Here is a 24,481-nt window from a genome sequence, read left to right as displayed (position 1 = left end):
CTGGGGGACGGGGGGCCCGAGGCTAATGCACTCCCCTGCCCTCCTCGAACGCTGCACCTGGGTCTCGTGCTAAAAACCTTCACCAGGCAACGGCCATCAATAAATTGACACATCGGCGGCTGAAAGCTCATCAGTGGCTTCTACTTAATGGGAAATTAATTATAAAATAATTATATGCTGGTTAATGTATGCAACGGAGGAGCGGCAGGGGATTACCGAGATGTAAGGCGCGAGGAAACGTGTTTTCATGCCGCACATTAATAGCCGAGGACTCATAGATGATTTTTGGGGCTTAAACAAACAAGTAGTCACATACCTCCAGGGCATTGCTCGGGATCAGGGACAGAAGCCCCATTCTCACCCCAAAATATACTGCCTACTGGCTGCTGATACTGTAGAGCCATACAAATAGTGCCCCCAACAAGTGTCCCATCACATAGTGTCACCAACAAGAGTGTCCCACCAATAGTGCCCCCCACAAGCGTATCCGACCACATAGTGCCCCCCACAAGAGTGTCCCACCACACAGTCCCTCCACAAGAGTGTCCGACCACATAGTGCCCCCCACGAGAGTGTCCCACCACATAGTGTCCCCAACAAGAGTGTCCGACCACATAGTGGCCCCAACAAGAGTGTCCCATCACATAGTGTCCCCACAAGAGTGTCCCACGACATAGTGACCCCCACAAGTGTATCCCATCACATAGTGTCCCCCACAAGAGTGTCCCACCACACAGTCCCTCCACAAGAGTGTCCCACCACATAGTGTCTCCCACAAGTGTCCCACCACATAGTGTCTCCCACAAGTGTCCCACCACATAGTCCCTCCACAAGAGTGTCCCACCACATAGTGTCTCCCACAAGTGTCCCACCACATAGTCCCTCCACAAGAGTGTCCCACCACATAGTGTCTCCCACAAGTGTCCCACCACATAGTGTCTCCCACAAGTGTCCCACCACATAGTGTCCCCCACAAGAGTGTCCCACCACCTAGTGCCCCCCACAAGAGTGTCCGACCACACAGTCCCTCCACAAGAGTGTCCCAGCACATAGTGTCTCCCACAAGTGTCCCACCACATAGTGTCCCCCACAAGACTTTCCTACTGCATAGTGCCCCCCACAAGAGTTTCCCATCACATAGTGCCCCCCACAAGAGTGTCCCATCACATAGTGTCCCCCACAAGAGTGTCCCATCACATAGTGCCCCGCACAAGAGTGTCCCACCACATAGTGCCCCCCACAAGAGTGTCCGACCATATAGTGCCCCCCACAAGAGTGACCCATCACATAGTGCCCCCCACAAAAGTGTGCCACCACATAGTGCCCCCCACAAGAGTTTCCCACCACATAGTGACCCCCCAGAAGAGTGTCCGACCATATAGTGCCCCGCACAAGAGTGTCCGACAACATAGTGTCCCCCACAAGAGTGTCCCACCACATAGTGCCCAGAAAAATAATTGTGCTCAAGTGACCTGGAAAGTAATAATGCCATAGACGTCGAAGTTTCCCCCCAAAAAAATAATTGAAGTAATTAGATAGTGCCAAAGATCATAGTAGTGCCCAAGTAATACTAAGTATGCCAAGCAAAGTGCCTTCAAAAGTAACTGTATAACCAAAAAACCATCAATAATAGCGCACTCTGTGAATGCCCCAAAACTTAAAGGGGTTGTCCACTACATTGATGGCCTGTCCTTAGGATAGGTCATCAATATCTGATTGCCCAGGGTCTAACACCCGGCATCCCTGCTGACCAGCTGTTTCCGGTGCCACCGCTGACAGCTGGCAGCTGGAAATGCTCAGTTCCGGATCTGCTCCGTCTTCTGATAGTGGACGTGACCAGGTACTGCACATCCACCTCCTATTGATCTGAATGGGAGACGGATGTGCAGTTCCCAGCTACAGCCGCTATCAGTTGACGGGGCAGGTTCGAAACTGAGCATTTCCGGCACTGACAACAGCTGATCGGTAGGGCTCCGGGTGTCGGATCCCAGACGATCAGACATTGGTGACCTATCCTAAGGATATATGTAAAAGTAGTGGACGAGGGTGACCCACATACTAATAGAGTTTCCACTTAGTAAGTGGTTCCTGTCACGCATAGAGTTGTGGAATGTCCGGTGCAACACCGAGGTTACAACAGAATGGTAAGAGGGTTGGAAGGCCCTAATGGTAGGGATAGGGGAGACAGGTCACCTCCCGGCACTAACGTGTGTCTGTCCCCCGTACTCCCTAACATTCCTATGTGGATCCTTCACCCCCCGCTGCCATCATGTGCCTAGTTCATAGTGGTCCCTCCACTCACCCTGGCTAACGCAAAGGCCGGTGACTGCACTGGACTTCACCGCTGCAGTAATCAAACACATGGGAAGGAAAACAGACAGAGGTACATAGACGAAAGGATATATGAGGATTATTCTGAGACATATTGTGAGGATTATGACATTCATACATGTCAACCAGCTGTCGCATTCCATTAATGTGACGCCCTGGCAAAACCAGGTAGTCACAAATAGGCCCGTGCATAACACCTTCCCTCATTAGGAAACATTCAGCCAACCTAGAAACCCTAGTCACCCCCCCCTTAGGGAAAGATGGACACACCAGTGGGCGGTACCAGGTGGTTGGCACATGCCCACCCAGGGGTCTAGACAGCCCGGGGCGGGAAAAACAGTAGTTTAAGCTGTAGTTCAATTTGTAGAGGAGTGTGGGCTAGAGCTAGGTGTAGCTCCAGCAGGGAAAGTTCAAGTTGAACGGTGCCAGGGTTGGAGCCCTGGTACCTTGGCTAGGAGGCAGACGGTGGTCTCTGTCAGCAGGAGACGGGAAGACGGCTCAACAGTACCGAAGTGGACCGGGACAGGGTTGTAGCCCGCCGGTACCGACACGGGGAACCGACCCGGAAACTGTAGCACAAAGGGGGGTACTCGGACCCTGAAGCCAGAGCCGGAAACAAGCAGACTGGTTAATTCACCGATTGAGGCCAGGACTAGAGGTCCTGTCCCACCCAAGTCCTTCATAGAACACAACAGCCCACCGATAGGGATAGGAGGTCACCGCCAGGGCCCATAGATCCCACGGGCCAGCGTCTGCGGGCACGGCTCCTCAGGCCACATCCAGCCGGGAGCGGACTCCTGAGTTTCAGACAACGAAGTCCAAATCACACAAAAACAGTGCAGAGGAAAGCGATAGAGGCCACCAGCCGGGTGGGGGATCCGATGCAACTGGCCGCGGCGGCTGGCCACCAGCACCTTGGTTAAAAGACTTGTGTGGTTTATTGACTGTGAGTGCTCAAATACCTCTTTGCTGTCACTATACCCTGCACTAAGTCACCGGGCCCCGGGCAACCATCCCTACCCACAGAGGGGTTAACAGCTAGCTGCCGTAACATCTCGCTCTGGTGCCCTACAACAGCAACGGTGGTGTCCCACTTCACCACACACCGTGGGTGACGTCACGAACCTAATACGGCCTAGCCCGTACATCTACCTCCCCTTTTTATTCAGCATGTTTGCGAGACCCCCGGGTCCGGTGACCCTCGAGCCACCACCCCAGGATGCCCGGATCTCAGCAGCGTCGGCTGCTGGCACAGGGGTGGCACAACCCGAAACTTGGCATCACAAACAGGATACTTACCCATCCACTTACCTTGTGGAAGTGTGTCTTTTATTGGACAGTCAGCGGTGATCCGTTGCTAAATTTTCAGAAGTCGCCATTTTTGCCGCCATTTTTAGGCGAGAAAACTGCAGCCCAGCGTCTTCTTCCCCAAGAAAAGGGCGCGAAACCAAAGCCCTGCCCCCTGGGAACACGGCCTGAAGGTGAACCCCGAGGTCGTAAAACGAAACTAACAGGCCGCATGAAAAAGAAGTGCCGGCAAAAGACCAAGTGGAGAGAAGCGGGAAGATGTCTGCTCCTACACCTGATGCTGGAGCCGCGCCAACCGCTGAAATGGCGGCGCCCCGAGGCGGAGTGGTGGTCCCCACGGAGGGACGCAAATCAGATCGCTTATCGACTGGAACCACTGCTTGGCTGGAGCGGGAGCTGGCGAGATTCTGTGTCCGGGTGCGGTCGCAGTCACTGCAACAGGTGCTGGACTGGAAAGCGGATGTCCGGAGAATGGTGGCCGTGGTGTGGGCCCGTGAGAGCCGAGTTACCCGCATGGTGTCTCGTCGGGAGAAAGGTACCCAGATCATGCCTGCCCGGAGCTGGAGCCCGTTTCCTACGTGATGGAAGAGTGCCGGCCAGCACCGCTCCCTGGAGCAGCGGCATCACCTGCTATACCACCTCCGTTCCCAATGGAAGTCCAAAGCTCTGGGATGCCTTGCAGGTGGTCCCGGAATGCTGACCCCCGGGGGCCAAGGGAGCCATACAGCCCCATGCAGCAGTGGTAGTGGTTCCCGGCTACCTCCAGTTTAAGTCCCCCGTTGGGACCGTCTGTTGATCCCGTTACAGTTTCCAGAAAAAAAAGACAATGACCGTGAACTTGCAGGCCGATCCATAAACTATTGGGTTTTGTATATAGCCCCCAACCAACCTTCTCACCAGCCGCAGTCTCTGAAGGATGGGCCTGTGGTAGAGTCGGCTGAGGCCCAGTCACCAACGCACTAAGTCACCGGGCCCCGGGCAACCATCCCTACCCACGGAGGGGTTAACAGCTAGCTGCCATAACATCTCCCCCGGGTGCCCTACAACAGCAGTGGTGGTGTCCCACTTCACCACACACCGTGGGTGGAATCACGAACCTAATATGGCCTAGCCCGTACATCTACGTCCCCTTTTTATTTGACGTGTCCGCAAGACCCCCGGGTCCGGCGACCCTTGAGCCACCACCCCAGGAGGCCCGAATCAGAGCAGCGTCGGCTGCTGGCACGGGGGCGGCACATTAACACACATCCTGCTCTGCCACAAATCACCAAATGGCCAAGGTGACAAAATCCAATTAAGGTTAAGGAAGAAGCAATCCCCCTGCTGTCAAGAGCATTCAGCCAAGACGATGGGCAGGCAACTTCAGGTTTTACGAGTTTTACGATCAAGCTTCAACTAAAGGTCCAGACTTGGAGGTACCTATGTAAGAGTTACAAAATTAGGGAGTGCTTCACTCCCAAAGATAGGGCACATATATTTCTAGCTTCAAGATGGCAAGACGCACGTCACACATATTTTCTATTAATAGTGTGACTTGCGGATCAGCCTGTAATTAATACTTGGCAGTAGGAAGCCCACAGACACCAAGTGTTTCCTATCTATAGATAGATCAAATCATAACTGTAAAAATGATGGTCATATTTCCATGTGGGACAATCAGGGGCGAAGATATGGGGAAAACTGCTAAGTCATAGATTTCTGGAAACTAAAGGCCCAACCACTAACCAGCCCAGTCTGAGGTCACAAGGGGGATGGAACATGGAGGAACGTAGGTTCATAAAAACCAGAGTGGACATCTTGTGAGTGTTCTTCTCTCATGGGATCATGTGTGGTACATCTGTGATGAGTCCCAGGAAAGTATGTGGCTCCACAGTGCCCCCCTATGCCAGCTCACCCCAGGCCTATTCACAAAGGAACAAGATAACTGATTAATCTGTGTATCTGTTTGTAACCATAACTTATCTGTAACTGTACTTCTGACATAATATCTGTAAATCTCATCTTGTATATAGTGTATTATCTAATGTGCCCTTAAGGCAATTAAATATAAAATTTAATTTGGAGCTGTGGCTTTTATCTCGATTCACGAACCTCATGTTCGTGAGCTTGGTTTAACATTACAATCTACCTGGGCTGGTTTCTGGCCCAATATAGTCCTGCCAATGGACCAGGCCTATATCTAATGAGGAACTGGTGGCAATCTACCGCATTGTACTGTACCAACAGAATTCTGTTCCACTGGGGTAAGTGGAAAGTTTCTGTTGGCCTGTTGGGGTTGTGGGAAAGCTGGGTGTCACACTGGAGGTTGCGTGACCTGCTCTGTTCCCCCTCCTCGTGCCTTGCTGTGCCCTCAGGGACAGGAGGGGTCAGTGTTGCATTGTGTCATTCAGACCTTACGTACTACTTGGGGATGTGGAACATCGCGTGATGACGGAAGGGACTAGGTTGTGTCATGTGGCTTTGACGTATTAGAGACGTCAGTGTGGGGCTGCGAAGTGCGGTTTCGTCACAGATTGACAGGTTAACAACTGGGCGGAGGGATCTTGAGTGACTCCTCTGGCCCGCTTCATGACAGGTTACAACAATCTTAACTGCTGCAGCCAGATATCAAGGCTGAAGAAGACACAACTCCAACAGAAGAACTCCAGCAGCTGAACTTCCAACAGCAAGCCACCACAAGCTACTAAAGACTTCATACCTCCAGAGTGGTCAGAACAGAACAAATCTATTACCGGCATCAAATGTTGGATCATGTGATTATTTAAAGAGTAGAGGTGTGGTCGCAAACCGGTTGCAGCTGAGAAGAACTAACTAGGAACTATCAGCAAGGAAAAATAGCATTGACCCTTGCTGCACCAACAGAATGCAAATACATTAAATATACAGAGCCTCACAAGTTCATGTGAAGCTCAGACACCCAAAACATTACAAATATCTCAAGGGTGGGAGACACTCATAACAGGTCCCTTATACTGTGCCTAATACAGGACTGTAGTAGTTAGAGAGGAAACTAACTATGAACACTAGCACACCGGAGTGCCGGAGAATCCTCCGAGAACCCACAAATCCAGGAGACAACAATCCTGATTGGAGGGGATTTTGGAGCCGCTGACTAGCTATCAAAATCTATTTCTTCTGAGGTTTCTCAGCAATAACCTAGAAGATCAGGTCAGAACCATCATCCGTAACTTTCTACTAGGTCCTGGATGAGATGGCTGAAGGGGTGGCACTGATACCCAAGCAGGATGGTTCTGATGGTGTAAGGTCACTCCTTCATACAGATCTTTGCCTGATCTTTCAGGTTACTCCTCCATACCAATCTTCTCCAGATCTTTCAGGTTACTCCTCCATACAGATCTTCTCCAGATCTTTCAGGTCACTCCTCCATACAGATCTTCTCCAGATCTTTCAGGTCACTCCTCCATACAGATCTTCTCCTGATATTTCAGGTCACTCTTCCATACAGATCTCCTGATCTTTCAGGTCACTCCTCCATTCAGATGTTCTCCAGATCTTTCAGGTCACTACTCCATACAGATCTTCTCCAGATCTTTCAGGTCACTCCTCCATACAGATCTTCTCCAGATCTTTCAGGTTACTCCTCCATAAAGATCTTCTCCAGATCTTCCAGGTAACTCCTCCATACAGATCTTCTCCAGATCTCTCAGGTCACTCCTCCATACAGATCTTCTCCAGATCTTTCAGGTTACTCCTACATACAGATCTTCTCCAGATCTTTCAGGTCACTCCTCCATACAGATCTTCTCCAGATCTTTCAGGACACTCCTCCGTACAGATCTCCTCCAGATCTTTCAGGTTTCGGGGCTGTCACTGAGCAACATTCTGTTTCAGCTCCCTCCAAAGATTTTCTATTGGGGTTAGGCCTGGATCTGGTTGAGCCACTCCAGGACCTTGAAATGCTTCTTAACTAACTGCTCCTTAGTTACCATGGCTGTGCATTTTGGGTAATTGTCATGCTGGAAGACCCTGCCATGACCCATCTTCAATGCTCCTACTGAGGGAAGAAGGTTGTTGGCCAAAATCTCGCAATACATGATCCCATCCATCCTCCCTTCAATACGGTGCAGTCGTTCTGTCCCCTTTGCAGAAAAGGACCCACAAAGTATGATGTTTCCACTCCCATGCTTCCTGATTGGGACGTTGTTCTCGGGGTTGTACTTATCCTTCTTCTTCATCCAAAAACGGCAAGTAGAGTTCATACCAAAAAGTTATATTTTGGTCTCATCTGACCACCTGACCTTCTCCCATGCCTCCTCTGGATCATCCACATCTTAATTTGTGAACTTCAAACGGACATGGACATGTGCTGGTGTGAGCAGGGGGACCTTGCGTGTCCTGCAGGATTTTATTCCATGATGGCGTAGTTTGTTAATTAGGGTAATCTTTGAGACTGTGGTCCCAGTTCTCTTCAGGTCATTGGCCAGGTCCTCCCATGTAGTTCTGGACTTATTCCTGACCTTTCTCAGAATCCTCCTTACCCCACGAGGTGAGATCTTGCATGGAGCCCCAGACTGAGTAAAATTGACAGACATCTTGTGTTTCTTTCATTTTTTATAATTGTGCCAACAGTTGTTGCCTTCTCACCAAGCTGCTTGCCTATTATCCTATAGCACATCCCAGCCTTGTGCAGATCTACAATGTTGTCCCTGTCATTAGACAGCTCTTTGGTGTTGGCCATGGTGGAGAGGTTGGCATGTGATTGATTGAGTGTGGACAGGAGTCTTTTATACAGGTAATGAGTTCACACAGGAGCAATTAATACAGATAATGAGTGCAGGGTAGGAAAAAATTAACAAGTCTGTGAGAGCAGAATTCTTCCTGGTTGGTTGGGGATCAAATACTTATTTCATGCAATAAAATGCAAATTAGTTATTTAAAAATCATACAATGGGATTTTCGGGATTTTTTTTATTCTGTCACAGGTGAAGTTACCTGCGATAAAAATTACAGCCCTCTCCATTCTTTGTAGGTTGGAACACTTACAAAATCAGCAGAGGATCAAATACTTATTTTCCCCACTGTATTTTAAAGGAGTTTTTCATTTTTTTTTTTTACAAATTGTTAAAGTGATCTATTGATAATAAGCAGGTCACAAAGGTGTATCAGGTCGATGGGGGTATTACCCCCGACATCTACCGATCAGCCATTCCTGGTGTTGGTGGTGGCCGGATGTAATCAGTTGCAAAGCTGCACAGCACAGTGTGATCATCTATAAATTGACCACAGCAAGTACTGCAGATGCACAGCTATTCATTCAAATAGGGACGGATGTACAGCTAAGATCCCTGTACAAATGACGGTGCTGTGCTGTGCAGCTCCCCAACCGATTACATCCGACCATCACCAGGAATGGCTGATCGACAGGTGTCGGGGGTCGAACCCCCATCAATCTGATACTGATGACTTATCTGAAGGAAAGACCGTCAGGTGCCGGGGGTTACACCCCTATCGTTCTGATTATGATAAGCTATCCAAAGCATAGGCCATCAGTATAAAAGCACAGGATGGCCCTCTATTGGCTTCTGCAGAGATGTGTTAAACCCGGTGGGAGTACAGACCATAATGCATGGACTATCCAGTGGTCTCCCGACCCGAGCTGACAGCTTTACAAGCATATACAGACAATGTGGATTTCAGGCGGTTTATTGCAGTCCATGCTCAGACCAAGTGCTCATGTACATGAGCCGTAATGGCACATCACGGGCAGGGGCAGTTACAGGGTTATTCCAAACAACGCACATCACCTACCCTATGGATGGGCGATAACCTGCCAATCAGGTTCATTTCTATCCTTCAGTGATCTAACAGATAGTTGTAACCTCAGCTGCAGCCACTCCCTTCTGCTATAAATATCCGCTCCTGACTCCTTCGTATGCCGGCTATAGCTCATACCTATGCTGTCTACTTTGAAGAAGCCATACTCTGGAGCAGCTGAGGTGTTGTTTCTATTGCAGCTGAGAAGTTTCTGCTGGTGAAGCTGTGGAGTGCTATTGCTTGTGTGTTTCCCCATTTGTCTTACCTACCTCGTGTTTTCTTATTGCAGTGGCATGATTAGCATCCCATTGGCCTTCACTAGTCATGGTGAGTTGAGGGCCAACGAGGGCCTAAGCATGTGATGGCGTACAGGGCAAAGTACCTGTCTAGGGACCTTAGGGAGTGCAGGGATCAGCATCAAGTTATTGTTAGGGGTGACCCTTCTCCCCTCTCCCTAGCGCCTGGGCCTTTCACTGTATTGTTACTCTGGTGTTCCCTCTGTTTTGCACTGCTCGCCAGGAGTCCTCTATTACCTGGTGTGACACCAGCAGTAGTTACCAGGTGCTACTGGGTGCGGCGAGGATATGGTGGCAGATGAATAGAACGGAACAGATTATGAGGAAAAAATTAGAAAGCGGGAACAGAGGTAAGTTAGATTAGAGAGATGTGTTTTATACCATGCTTTAAATTGGGGCTATGTATTAGATTATCTGGGTTAGTGCATTCCAGAAAACTGGGACAGCATGGGAGAAGTCTTTGGAGAAGGAGGTTTGGATTATGAAAAATGTGAGTCTTAGATCAGTTGTAGTATGAAGGACACAGGTAGGGTGATAGACAGATATGAGGGATGTGATGAAGGGCGCTGCAGAACTGTGGAGAGCTTTTTGTGCATGAGCAACAAGTTAATATTCTCTGTAATGGTTAGACAACCAGTGCAGTGACTGGCACAGCGTAGAGGCATTGGTGTAGCAGCTGACAGAAAGCGACAGAAATATGACCACTGATGGCAACATTCAGGATGGATTGAAGAGGACTTGTGTGATGTCTGTCAGAAGGTGGCGCTAGACACTATGCAGTAAATGGAGCGATAGTCAGACAGGCCGAGATCATAAACAGGAGAGCATGACAGTACACGGGGGGGGGGGGGGGAGACAGAGACGAGGTCCAGATACAAGCCGAAGGTCAGGGTTCCTGTGCATACAAAATGCAGGGAGCAGACGAGATGTGGTCAGGAGGAAGTCCGAGATCAGAAGATGGGAATCTACAACAGAACCAGGGGAGGACAGGCAGGGACGAGTAAACAGCAGTCCAGAGTTGAGAGACCAAGATCTGAACACTGAGCACCACCGGAGTCAACAGCACAACTGTAACCAGGAAGTACAACCGGCGGTGTCCTCAGCTAACAATGAAGCAGAGCAATCACCAGGAATGAGAAGCGTCTGCTAGACCACCACCTCCCAGGACCAGCGGGGAAACCCAGCAGAGCATTCCTCCTGCCAAACGCTCTGCACCATAGACAACATAAACCGGCTCTGCAGGAGAGCCCAGCAGAACAATACAGAATGTTCTGCACATAGGAATCATGACAACAGGGTTTATCAAGAGGGAAACTGATCAATGGAGAGTTATAGGAGTCCACACGAGAATGAATAAGAATGACAGTAAGAGTTTTTGCCTTTTGAAAGGTGAGAAAATGTCAGATTTTGGAGATGTTTTTGAGATTTAGATGACATAAGCGAGGGAGTGGTCAGATATAGGGAATAGAGGAACGTTCTGTGTCAAATATGACCCCAAGACAGCGAGCGTGCCGCTGAGGAGTTATGGTAGAGCCACCCAATGAAATTGCAATATCGGATATAGGTCGGTTAATAGAGGGAAGAAACACAAGACGTTTCAGATACAGGGAGGCCATGATATTAGAGATGGTGGACAGACAATCCCTGCTATTTTGTATCATATAGTAGCTTTATTCATAGTCAGTTGGAGTATCGATGATAGCCAAGTGCATCTATGGTATATTCCCGGCATGTGGCTTCCACCACTCGGATGCAGAACTATGTTAAATATGTGCGTCCCCCCATCTGCGTCCAGTCAGGGATGTGGTTGCTCATCGTTGTCTTTATTAATTGACTTCTATGGGAGCTGTTGTGTGTGTACATGCGGAATAACACTATTTCTTGTCATTATATAATGTGCATCATTCTTTTTTCCTTTGCAGGCTCTGTATCTAATGATCAGCTCTTGGTGCTAGTGAATGGAGACTGGCTACTATGGTGTTTTCCCATCCAAAGTAACTACCAAGATTTGAGGGATCCTCATTTCTGCCCTCCTTTTTCTATGTAGTCTTCAATATGGAGGGTATTATACAGCAGAACTGAGCAGTGTAGCTGTGAATCCAGCACTGGTTTCACATATCAGGCATTTCGCCAGATTGCCGAATCGGGCACACTCCAGTACAGTGCAATACAGTACAATGGCATCGCGGCAAACTCCGGTCACATGACAGCATGTGTCCGGAGCTTGCCGTGATGCCATTGTACTGTATTGCACTGTGCTGGAGTGTGGCGGATCATTGACCAGAGCTTGCCGTGATGCCCTTGTACTGTATTGCACTGTACTGGAGTGTGGCGGATCATTGACCAGAGCTTGCCGTGATACCCTTGTACTGTATTGCACTGTGCTGGAGTGTGCCGGATCATTGACCGGAGTTTGCCGTGATGCCATTGTACTGTTTGCACTGTACTGGAGTGTGCCGGATCATTGACCGGAGTTTGCCGTGATGCCATTGTACTGTTTGCACTGTACTGGAGTGTGCCGGATAATTGACCGGAGTTTGCCGTGATACCTTTGTACTGTATTGCACTCTACTGGAGTGTGCCGGATCATTGACCGGAGCTTGCCATGATGCCTTTGTACTGTATTGCACTGTACTGGAGTGTGCCGGATCATTGACCGGAGCTTGCCATGATGCCTTTGTACTGTATTGCACTGTACTGGAGTGTGCCAGATCATTGACCAGAGCTTGCCGCGATGGCATTGTACTGTATTGCACTGTACTGGAGTGTGCCGGATCATTGACCGGAGCTTGCCGTGATGGCTTTGTACTGTATTGCACTGTACTGGAGTGTGCCGGATCATTGACCGGAGTTTGCCGTGATGCCATTGTACTGTTTGCACTGTACTGGAGTGTGCCGGATAATTGACCGGATTTTGCCGTGATGCCTTTGTACTGTATTGCACTGTACTGGAGTGTACTGGATCATTGACCGGAGCTTGCCATGATGCCTTTGTACTGTATTGCACTGTACTGGAGTGTGCCGGATCATTGACCGGAGCTTGCCATGATGCCTTTGTACTGTATTGCACTGTACTGGAGTGTGCCAGATCATTGACCGGAGCTTGCCGCGATGGCATTGTACTGTATTGCACTGTACTGGAGCGTGCTGGATCATTGACCGGAGCTTGCCATGATGCCTTTGTACTGTATTGCACTGTACTGGAGTGTGCCGGATCATTGACCGGAGTTTGCCGTGATGCCTTTGTACTGTATTGCACTGTACTGGAGTGTACTGGATCATTGACCGGAGCTTGCCATGATGCCTTTGTACTGTATTGCACTGTACTGGAGTGTGCCGGATCATTGACCGGAGCTTGCCATGATGCCATTGTACAGTATTGCACTGTACTGGAGTGTGCCGGATCATTGACCGGAGCTTGCCATGATGCCTTTGTACTGTATTGCACTGTACTGGAGTGTGCCGGATCATTGACCGGAGCTTGCCGTGATGCCTTTGTACTGTATTGCACTGTACTGGAGCGTGCTGGATCATTGACCGGAGCTTGCCGTGATGCCTTTGTACTGTATTGCACTGTACTGGAGCGTGCTGGATCATTGACCGGAGCTTGCCGTGATGCCTTTGTACTGTATTGCATTGTACTGGAGTGTGCCAGATCATTGACCGGAGCTTGCCGTGATGGCATTGTACTGTATTGCACTGTACTGGAGTGTGCCGGATCATTGACCAGAGCTTGCCGTGATGCCATCGTACTTCATTGCACTGTACTGGAGTGTGCCAGATCATTGACCGGAGCTTGCCGCGATGGCATTGTACTGTATTGCACTGTACTGGAGTGTGCCGGATCATTGACCGGAGCTTGCCGTGATGCCATCGTACTTCATTGCACTGTACTGGAGCGTGCCGGATCCGGCAATCCGGCAAAATTCCGGATGTGTGAAAGCACCCTTACTAGTAAGCTGTCAGATCTACTCTGCTTGTGCCTCTTTTTTTCTCTCTGCTCCTCCCTTCCCCTCTCCCCTTCCTTTTCCATAGACTACATAAGGCAGCTATAATCTTTTCCTTCTTGACCAAGACAGATATTAGCCTTTTTGGAGTGAAGGTGGCAGGAGAAGGAGAAATGTTTCATAAGAGGAGAAAATAAAGCATATTTTTCTGATTACATATAGTACAAAGTTTCTTATATTGACCATAAAATAATAATTATTATTCTTTTTTAATACAATTATTATCACCACTGCTATTATTTTAGCAGTAGTTGTATTATTGCAGCATTTTCTGTATTTTCCTGTGCTATTGTGTTCTGATTGTTTGTATTATGTGTATTGTATATTGTTTGGATGATCCCCTTCTTGTCCCGATGCCTTCCTCCTTCCCTGATACATTCCTTCCCATCTCTTAATGACACGTCTTAATCCCTGGGCTCCAGGATGCGTTCTCTGCTCCTCCAGCCTCTGCTTTCATTCACAGCATTGTTTTAGTGGCAGCATCTGGGCTCTGCAGTCACATGGAGGGGAGCTGCCTGCTTGCTTGTCTTGTGTCTTTTCTTCCACCCTCTCTCTGAATTTTCTTTCTTTTTTTATTCCTCCAGCTGGTATAATTTATTCCTGCACCTCCCAGACCAGGATAACCTGTGCAGTCAGCTGCAGCCCCCTGCGGACAGCTGGCTCCCTTTTAGCTGATGGAAAACTGCCACAAGCCAGTGAATAGGAGGATGTAGCAGAGCGGTCCCCGCAGAAGCCTCAGCACAAGCTCAATGCTCCTCTATTGTTCCTCGGTGTGAAATGGTTTCTCCTGCTCAACTGGAGCCTGCACAATAGCCGGAGAGCTGCCTGCGCCCCAGTGCTGACCCCAGAGGACCCCCAGAGGAGCCCCAGTGTGACTCCAGAGGACCCCCAGTGCTGACCCCAGAGGACCCCAGTGCTTAGCCCAGAGGACCCCCGGGCTGAGGCTCCAGTGCAGACCCCCATTGTGTCCGAGCTGCAGCCACAAGGCGATGGGTCTGCAGGGGAGCTGCTCCTCACCCTTCCCCAATTCCTGCTGTGGAGGGATTGTGTTCATCCTGGTGGCGGCTTTATGGGGAGCGGATTCTCAGGGAGAACATGACAGCAAAAGTATCTATCAGTGGAAGACAGGTGAGTGAGCAGGGGGCAGAGAGGGGCATTGTCTCCTCTGGTGTGGGGTCCTAGGTTGTAGGGTATGATGGGTCAAGTAGTATAACCTGATGGAAATAGAGAGGTTGTTAATCTCTCTCACACTCCTATCTATCTATCTATCTATCTATCTATCTATCTATCTATCTATCTATCCCTCTATCTATCTATCTATCTATCCCTCTATCTATCTATCTATCTATCTATCTATCCCTCTATCTATCTATCTATCTATCTATCTATCTATCTATCTATCTATCTATCTATCTATCTATCCCTCTATCTATCTATCTATCTATCTATCTATCTATCTATCTATCCCTCTATCTATCTATCTATCTATCTATCTATCCCTCTATCTATCTATCTATCTATCTATCTATCTATCTATCTATCTATCCCTTTATCTATCTATCTATCTATCCCTCTATCTATCTATCTATCCCTCTATCTATCTATCTATCTATCTATCTATCTATCCCTCTATCTATCTATCCCTCTATCTATCTATCTATCCCTCTATCTATCCCTCTACCTATCTATCTATCCCTCTATCTATCTATCTATCCCTCTATCTATCTATCTATCTATCCATCTATCTATCTATTATCTATCTATCCCTCTATCTATCTATCCATCTATCCATCTATCTATCCCTCTATCTATCTATCCCTCTATCTATCCCTCTATCTATCTATCTATCTATCTATCTATCCCTCTATCTATCTATCTATCTATCTATCTATCTATCTATCTATCTATCTATCTATCCCTCTATCTATCTATCTATCTATCCCTCTATCTATCTATCTATCTATCTATCTATCTATCTATCTATCTATCTATCCCTCTATCTATCTATCTATCTATCTATCCCGCTATCTATCTATCTATCTATCTATCTATCTATCTATCTATCTATCTATCTATCTATCTATCTATCCCTCTATCCCTCTATCTATCTATCTATCTATCTATCTATCTATCTATCTATCTATCTATCTATCCCTCTATCTATCTATCTATCCCTCTATCCCTCTATCTATCTATCTATCTATCTATCTATCTATCTATCTATCCCTCTATCTATCTATCTATCTATCTATCTATCTATCTATCCCTCTATCTATCTCTCTATCTATCTATCTATCTATTATCTATCTATCTATCCCTCTATCTTTGTCCTCAGTGCTGTAGAGAGACAGGGCTGCAGGTTATTGCTCTGTGTTACATATTATACTTTTTTATGCTTTCTGTTGCCTTCAGCTCTGGCTTCCAATGCTCAGGATGAAACTTTCCAGCTGCCTGATTTCTTATGTGACTGCAGTGACAAGTTTGCATTTCACAGTGACATACATTTAGTAAATGAGGCTTCTCAGGACATCATTTGGCAGAGTGACAGCAGCACAGTGGCAGACCCCTCAGCTCTGAATGGTGCTTGGAGATGTGTTACAGGGGTCCTGTGCTTGCAATCCAATGACCATGATTGCAGGCCTGATTGGCTTTGTATTAGAGAGGCTCATGGTGCATGCAATGTGTCATGATGGGTGGAACTGCCATGGGTCAGGCTCACAATGACCAGTTGAATGGCAGCGATGCCCGGTCATTGCGTAGTTAACACTGGTTAATAAAGCATATTTTGAATGTTGGTTGGAATTAATAAGCCGGCTGTTTTTTCCTATGCTGACATGGCATGGTGCCACGAGGGCAAATCCACTTACAGTCATACAGATATTGTGCATTTATCCAGACACTCAATGGCACAATGTCCTCTGTCCTCGCTGGTGAATGTGGCTGATCCTTTGTGTCATTGGGCTGAGGAGGGAAATGATGAGGATGTGTTTGCATGGGTTTCTATAGAAGCTTAATTAGCGCTGTTTGGACACAATGGGATAATTTGCATAAAAGGTTTGAATAGAGATAATAGAGATTATTACAGTAACAGATTGGCCTAGATTGGAATTACAGGAAAGAATATTTCCTTCACTGTAAAATAGAGGATTGCGTAATGAAAGGGTGTGTTTACTGCAACTGTTGCAAATAGAATGTTGAGAAAACTGATACATTGTTTCAAAACATCAACATTCTGAAGTGTGCACTGCTGTTCTACCCACATACTGAAGTATGCACTGCTGTTCTACCCACATACTGAAGTGTGCACTGCTGTTCTACCCACATACTGAAGTGTGCACTGCTGTTCTACCCACATTCTGAAGTGTGCACTGCTGTTCTACCCACATACTGAAGTGTGCACTGCTGTTCTACCCACATACTGAAGTGTGCACTGCTGTTCTACCCACATACTGAAGTATGCACTGCTGTTCTACCCACATACTGAAGTATGCACTGCTGTTCTACCCACATACTGAAGTGTGCACTGCTGTTCTACCCACATACTGAAGTGTGCACTGCTGTTCTACCCACATACTGAAGTGTGCACTGCTGTTCTACCCACATTCTGAAGTCTGCACTGCTGTTCTACCCACATACTGAAGTGTGCACTGCTGTTCTACCCACATTCTGAAGTGTGCACTGCTGTTCTACCCACATACTGAAGTGTGCACTGCTGTTCTACCCACATACTGAAGTGTGCACTGCTGTTCTACCCACATACTGAAGTATGCACTGCTGTTCTACCCACATACTGAAGTGTGCACTGCTGTTCTACCCACATTCTGAAGTGTGCACTGCTGTTCTACCCACATACTGAAGTGTGCACTGCTGTTCTACCCACATACTGAAGTATGCACTGCTGTTCTACCCACATACTGAAGTCTGCCCTGCTGTTCTACCCACATACTGAAGGGTGCACTGCTGTTCTACCCACATACTGAAGTATGCACTGCTGTTCTACCCACATACTGAAGTGTGCACTGCTGTTCTGCCCACATACTGAAGTGTGCATTGCTGTTCTACCCACATTCTGAAGTCTACACTGCTGTTCTACCCACATACTGAAGTCTGCCCTGCTGTTCTACCCACATACTGATGTATGCACTGCTGTTCTACCCACATACTGAAGTGTGCACTGCTGTTCTGCCCACATACTGAAGTGTGCACTGCTGTTCTACCCACATTCTGAAGTGTGCACTGCTGTTCTACCCACATACTGAAGTGTGCACTGCTGTTCTACCCACATACTGAAGTCTGCCCTGCTGTTCTACCCACATACTGAAGTATGCACTGCTGTTCTACCCACATACTGAAGTCTGCCCTGCTGTTCTACCCACATACTGAAGGGTGCACTGCTGTTCTACCCACATACTGAAGTATGCACTGCTGTTCTACCCACATACTGAAGTATGCACTGCTGTTCTACCCACATACTGAAGTGTGCACTGCTGTTCTGCCCACATACTGAAGTGTGCATTGCTGTTCTACCCACATTCTGAAGTCTACACTGCTGTTCTACCCACATACTGAAGTCTGCCCTGCTGTTCTACCCACATACTGAAGTATGCACTGCTGTTCTACCCACATACTGAAGTGTGCACTGCTGTTCTGCCCACATACTGAAGTGTGCATTGCTGTTCTACCCACATTCTGAAGTCTGCACTGCTGTTCTACCCACATTCTGAAGTCTGCACTGCTGTTCTACCCACATTCTGAGGTGTGCACTGCTGTTCTACCCACATTCTGAAGTCTGCCCTGCTGTTCTACCCACATTCTGAAGTCTGCCCTGCTGTTCTACCCACATTCTGAAGTCTGCACTGCTGTTCTACCCACATTCTGAAGTGTGCACTACTGTTCTACCCACATTCTGAAGTCTGCACTGCTGTTCTATCCACATTCTGAAGTGTGCACTTCTGTTCTACCCACATTCTGAAGTGTGCACTGCTGTTCTACCCACATTCGGAAGTCTGCCCTGCTGTTCTACCCACATTCTGAAGTGTGCACTGCTGTTCTACCCACATTCTGAAGTGTGCACTGCTGTTCTACCCACATTCTGAAGTGTGCACTGCTGTTCTACCCACATACTGAAGTGTGCACTGCTGTTCTACCCACATTCTGAAGTGTGCACTGCTGTTCTACCCACATACTGAAGTGTGCACTGCTGTTCTACCCACATTCTGAAGTGTGCACTGCTGTTCTGCCCACATTCTGAAGTCTGCACTGCTGATCTACCCTGGGCCACACTGACACTGCACACATTACCCACACGTTCAGCTCTGCTACATCTGTGGGGTGGATTCTGAAGAATGTTAGAAAGTCAGTGCCATGTTTAACTGTATACGTTCCGGATGATTACGCTTATAATGGTGCTGTCTTGAAGAGCCGAGAGTACAGAGTATATGTGACACAGACTGCTAAGCCTCTGTAAATTGGGTTAGCTTTCCATCTCGCTGATAGCACAGCTTATCACCATAATGGAAGGTACTCATTCTTTGATTTGTCTTAACGCAGCCGTTGCCTCAAGGGCTCGCTCCAGTTCTAGACCCGGTGAATGTGATTATGAAATGGATATAGGAAATATACAACTGTTTAGCTGCGGCAAAATCATATAAAATAAAGCAAAGCAGTATTCACTCTTGTCATATGCTGCATATAGTGCATGTATATATTCAATATGTACCTTGGAAATTGCTTCTTTGTGAGATCCTGACCATTAAGCGGTCAGGGCCCGAGGGCTGGGAGTTAATAGGATACATGTGCCCATTCTCCATCCCATGAATTCAATGCAAACCAATAGGGACCCTTATTTACCACCTCTCCATTCTATTAATTTAATGCAATCCAATAGTGACCCTCATTTACCATATACATTTCCGCACCAGCCACACCTTCTAATAGGGTTAGGGAGAAAGAAAAAACAGATGGAACCTCTAGCCTCCCATGGTCAACAAGGGGCTCCTCACTTGTGTAGGTACAGTATTAATATCCCAATTATCCCACATATAGAGAAGGAGTGGTGGGCTCCGGTGCTACGATCCAGTGGCCAAGTGAAGGATTCTAATTTGGCCAGTGATGCATCCATAGAGCCAGAAGAAGACTATGGCTTTGGAAAAAGTACATCCTTTATGGTGCCGATGGATTATCAACACTACTTAAGAATCATTATGGAGATGTCTTTTGTGATAAAAGGTTCTCCTTTTGTATAAATGTCCATTGACGTGTTTTGGGAAACAATTCCCCTTCATATCTTTTTTTAGGGTGACTGGTTGAGTTCAGGTAGACTTCATAATGGTGGAGGACCCTGATTGAAAGAAGCAGTAGGGTCTTCCTGCCTATCTTTGGGATTTTGACCACATCTAACCAATAATGTATAGGAAACGTGACCACACATGGTTGCAGCTTAGGCTCTGTCATGGTCGTGCAATGATGTCTCCAGCCTGCATGAAAGAGGCCACCTAACATTAGCTTTGGGCCTTGACGGTAAATAGTAAAGTATGAATATGTTAGTTCTTGGTAAGGTCCTAGTTAGTCATTTGGTCAGTGCCTAAGGATCTGTGTCACACCAGTGTTGGGGCAGCGAGCGGGAATAGTGGACCCACTGGACCACAGGGGTTACCCCAGAGTTACCCTTTAGTGGGAAGGGCTTAACTAAGCGCCCACCACAAGACAGACACCAGGTACCACTACAGGGCAGTGACTGGGAATGTGGCAGCTGACCCCTAGGACAGATGACGCACTCAGGTGTAAACACAGGAACAGGCGGGATGAATGAGGCAGGCTGGACAGGTGAGTATGGACAGGAATGGTGGTCACGGCAGGGATAGACAGGTATAGAAAGGCATTTACTGGACATGGACACCGGGATAACAGGTCAGGAGCTCAGGACCTGACAACTAGCTAGGCAGCAGACTAACTAATTAACTAACTGGAGGTGTTGTGCAGGCACCTCCCCTAATGGGAGGGTGCCTTACATACATAGTGCCTCTCAGCCATGGGCTGAGAGGCATTTCCTGGAAATAGTGCACCAGCCCTTTTGAGAGGACGGCTGGCATGTACACGCGTCTTAGGTACACTCCTGGGAACACTCCGTTGTATGTACAGGGCCTGAGAAGGGAGACAGGCAGGAGAGTACATGGGAAGCCGTGCGGCAATGGCGGAGGATGAGACCTAGCAGGGGCCGTGAGTAAGTTGACGTCTTTGCAGAGACGCCAATGCGGCAATCTGTAAAATTTATAGGGTCACATGCACATTCTCAAGGTGATAAAACCTAATATTGAACCCCTATACTTTATATCCAGCTCTAATTATCCCTAACAGCTTGTTGATAGGTTGAGCGAATATGAAGAGGCGTCATCAACCATCACATTGACATAGATCCTCCTATTTAAAAATAGCATCATATGTAGATAAAATACCCATTTGGTAACCAAAAATTACTAATGTCAATGAATATTTCTCCAAAACCATCCAATATATTGGCATCTTACCCCTGCACGGTGGTCATGGTCCCATCTTTATTGGGATTAGGTAAGTACTAGAAAGCCCAATGACAACAATAATGGATATCGCTTCCATCGTAATGACATTTACAGAAAATCAATCTATGGCTGAGTTTCACTTATCAGCTACTTTCTCCAATTTCGAGCCCTTATCATCACCTCTTCCATCAAGAGGAGCCATTGTTTGCCAAGCGTCAGCTATTCACACCTCCTAAATTCGATTGACCTTTGCTCGCTCACGGCTATTCATGGCTTTCCGTGCAGACTATTGTGTATCTGTATGTAACTGAGAATTGCACATATTAATTGAACATTATTGTATCTGGGTCGTGCCTTCAATCTTCCGGTCTGGTTTACCAATATCTGTAAAGGTCCAGTCACACTAAGCAACTTACCAGCGATCCCAACAACGATAGGGATCGCTGGTAAGTTGCTAGGAGGTTGCTGGTGAGATGTCACACTGCGACGCTCCAGCGATCCCACCAGCAACCTGACCTGGCAGGGATCGCTGGAGCGTGGCTACACCAGCAACCAGTGACCAGCCCCCAGTCTCCTAGTTACAGCACACATCAGGTTAATTAACCCGATGTGTGCTGCAGCTAAATGTGCACAGAACAGGGAGCAGCGCACACTGCTTAGCGCTGGCTCCTTGCTCTCCTAGTTACAGCACACATCGGGTTAATTACCTGATGTGTGCTGCAGCTAAATGTGCTCAGAGCAGGAGCCGGCACTGACAGTGAGAGAGGCGGAGGCTGGTATCATAGGTAAATATCGGGTAACCAAGGACAGGGCTTCTTGGTTACCCGATGTTTACATTGGATACCAGCCTCCGCAGAAGCCGGCTCCTGCTGCCTGCACATTTAGTTGTTGCTGTCTCGCTGTCACACACAGCGATCTGTGCTTCACAGCGGGACAGCAACAACTAAAAAATGGCCCAGGACATTCAGCAACAACCAACGACCTCACAGCAGGGGCCAGGTTGTTGCTGGATGTCACACACAGCAACATCGCTAGCAACGTCACAAAAGTTGTTCGTTACCAGCGATGTTGCTAGCGATGTTGCTTAGTGTGACGGGGCCTTTAGTAGATCATACAATATGGCGCCATTACAGTTACTATAGGAGTTCTCATCTTAGAATTAGAATATTATTGTAGAAATCCACTTAGGAAAGCTATGGAGGCTATGATCGTTCAGGACTAGGTTAATGAAAGCGGAATGATAACCCCTCAATGATGGGATTATAGGGAGTTACAGCCGAGCGTCTCCCAAAACTGACTTATCTGGACATTGTCTATATTGTAGACAATACGGTGACATATGGTGACACTTGAATAGCTGGATAACTGTGGGATAACTACAACTATACATACACCGTGTTCACCCATATCCTGTCCACCGCCATTAACTTGAGCACGGCGGCAGCTATAGGCACAGAAGTGGTGTCTAGGTATAGTAAAGTAGCCATGTGCTACGCAATGAAACCACCTATAGCGCCACCTGGTGGAAAACAACGGAGTTAGCATTTTTATCTCAAAAACGGAACGAGATGGAGAAAACAAGTGAATTACAAAGTTGTAGGACATCGTCAATTCAATACGAATCGACACCTTGCATACAGAAATGCTATGATTAGAACGTGTAAAACTCACAAGGCTGCGGACGTGAAGCGATACCTCATGGAGACCTTCCTACAAGTCATTGGGTATGGTGGCTGTGTGGAGTGGCCTCCGCTCACCTGACCTGACCCCATTGGACTTCTTTCTGTGAGGTCACATCAAACAGCAGGTGTATGCGACCCCTCCACCAACATTGCAGGACATACGACCACGTATCACAGATGCTTGTGCAAACGTGTCCCCTACCATATTGCACAGCGTGCAACAAGATACAGTATGCTGTGCAGAGACCAGATGTGCATTGCAGCTGACGGGGGCCACTTTGAGTATCAATGTTAAATGAGCGCCATATGCGTGACCAGCATTCAATGTTTTGGGGGGTCATGGGTTTCATATCATAGCATTTCTGTATACAAGGTGTCGATTCGTATTGAATTGATGATGCCCTACAACTTTGAAATTCACTTTTTTTCTCTATCTCGTTCCGTTTTCGAGATAAAAATGCTAACTCCGTTGTTTTCCACCAGGTGGCGCTATAGGTTGTTTAATTGCGTAGCGCATGGCTACTTTACTATACCTAGACACCACTTCTATGCCTATAGCTGCCGCCGTTCTCAAGTTAATGGCGGTGGACAGGATATGTGTGGACACACGGCATATAACCTTTGCTCTAAAGGAGAGAAAGTAACAATGAAAGGACGGCAGCAAGTAGATCCTTCTATAAAGGGTCAGTGCAGTCCCTGCAAAAATTAAGAGTTACTAATGTCTTGAGGAGCTCTAGCCCAGATCCACTACATCTATTACAGAAACACCTACTAAATCTACTACAGAAAAATCTGCTACATCTACTCTATGACCATAGAGTTTCTAAAGTGCAAAAATCATTGTTACAAATTTATTAAGGTAAAGTGACTCATAGATTTGTTTAAAAATTTAACACAATTAAAAACCGAGATCCGACCGGACAAAGTATATCCACCCCATCATCTCATAACGCGGACAACATATTACATGATGTCAAATCACATGCAGATAGGACAGATCAAAAAGTATAGCTATTGCATTTGAACATCTCCTTCACACAGTGTGATCCATAGCAATACATAGTCAAAGTCCAGATGGTAACAATTATCATACCCACAATGCGATGATGTAAAGTTGAACAGGCTATGCTGTATTACAAATGTTGCAGGCTGGTCTCAGATGATAAGGACTTCACAAAAGCCCAACGTACGTTTCGAATGGAACGATTTTGAATCTTCATCAGGGCCACAATCTTCATCTCGTCCCCTGATGAAGATTCAAAACCATTCCATTCAAAATGTACGTTGGGCATTTACCACCGAAGCAACTTCTACAGAGACATTTACTACATCTATGACATCGCCTACAGAAATATTTGCTACATCTACTACATCAACTACAGAGAAATCTACTACATCTACTACGGAATATCTATTACATTTACTACATTTATTACTAGGTACATCTACTGCCTATTTTACCAGACACATCTGCTATATCTACTACCGAATATCCATCACATTTACTACATTTATTACAGTGTACTGTATTTTCTTAAAAATAAGACAGAGGCTTATATTCTTTT

General features: G+C 47.2%; 1 protein-coding gene across 1 annotated transcript in view; it reads left to right on the top strand.

The window, feature by feature from the left end:
* Positions 1-24,481, top strand: part of THSD7A (thrombospondin type 1 domain containing 7A) — a 701,817-nt gene that overhangs the window by 301,769 nt on the left and 375,567 nt on the right. Inside the window, exon 3 of the mRNA XM_075315710.1 lies at positions 14,302-14,845. Coding sequence (XP_075171825.1) covers positions 14,707-14,845 — 139 coding nt within the window. The 5' untranslated portion in view covers positions 14,302-14,706. The remainder of the gene's footprint in view (positions 1-14,301; positions 14,846-24,481) is intronic.

Source organism: Anomaloglossus baeobatrachus, chromosome 6 (assembly GCF_048569485.1).
Source record: "Anomaloglossus baeobatrachus isolate aAnoBae1 chromosome 6, aAnoBae1.hap1, whole genome shotgun sequence".
NCBI lineage: Eukaryota > Metazoa > Chordata > Amphibia > Anura > Aromobatidae > Anomaloglossus > Anomaloglossus baeobatrachus.
This window is presented reverse-complemented; position numbering and strand designations above follow the sequence as displayed.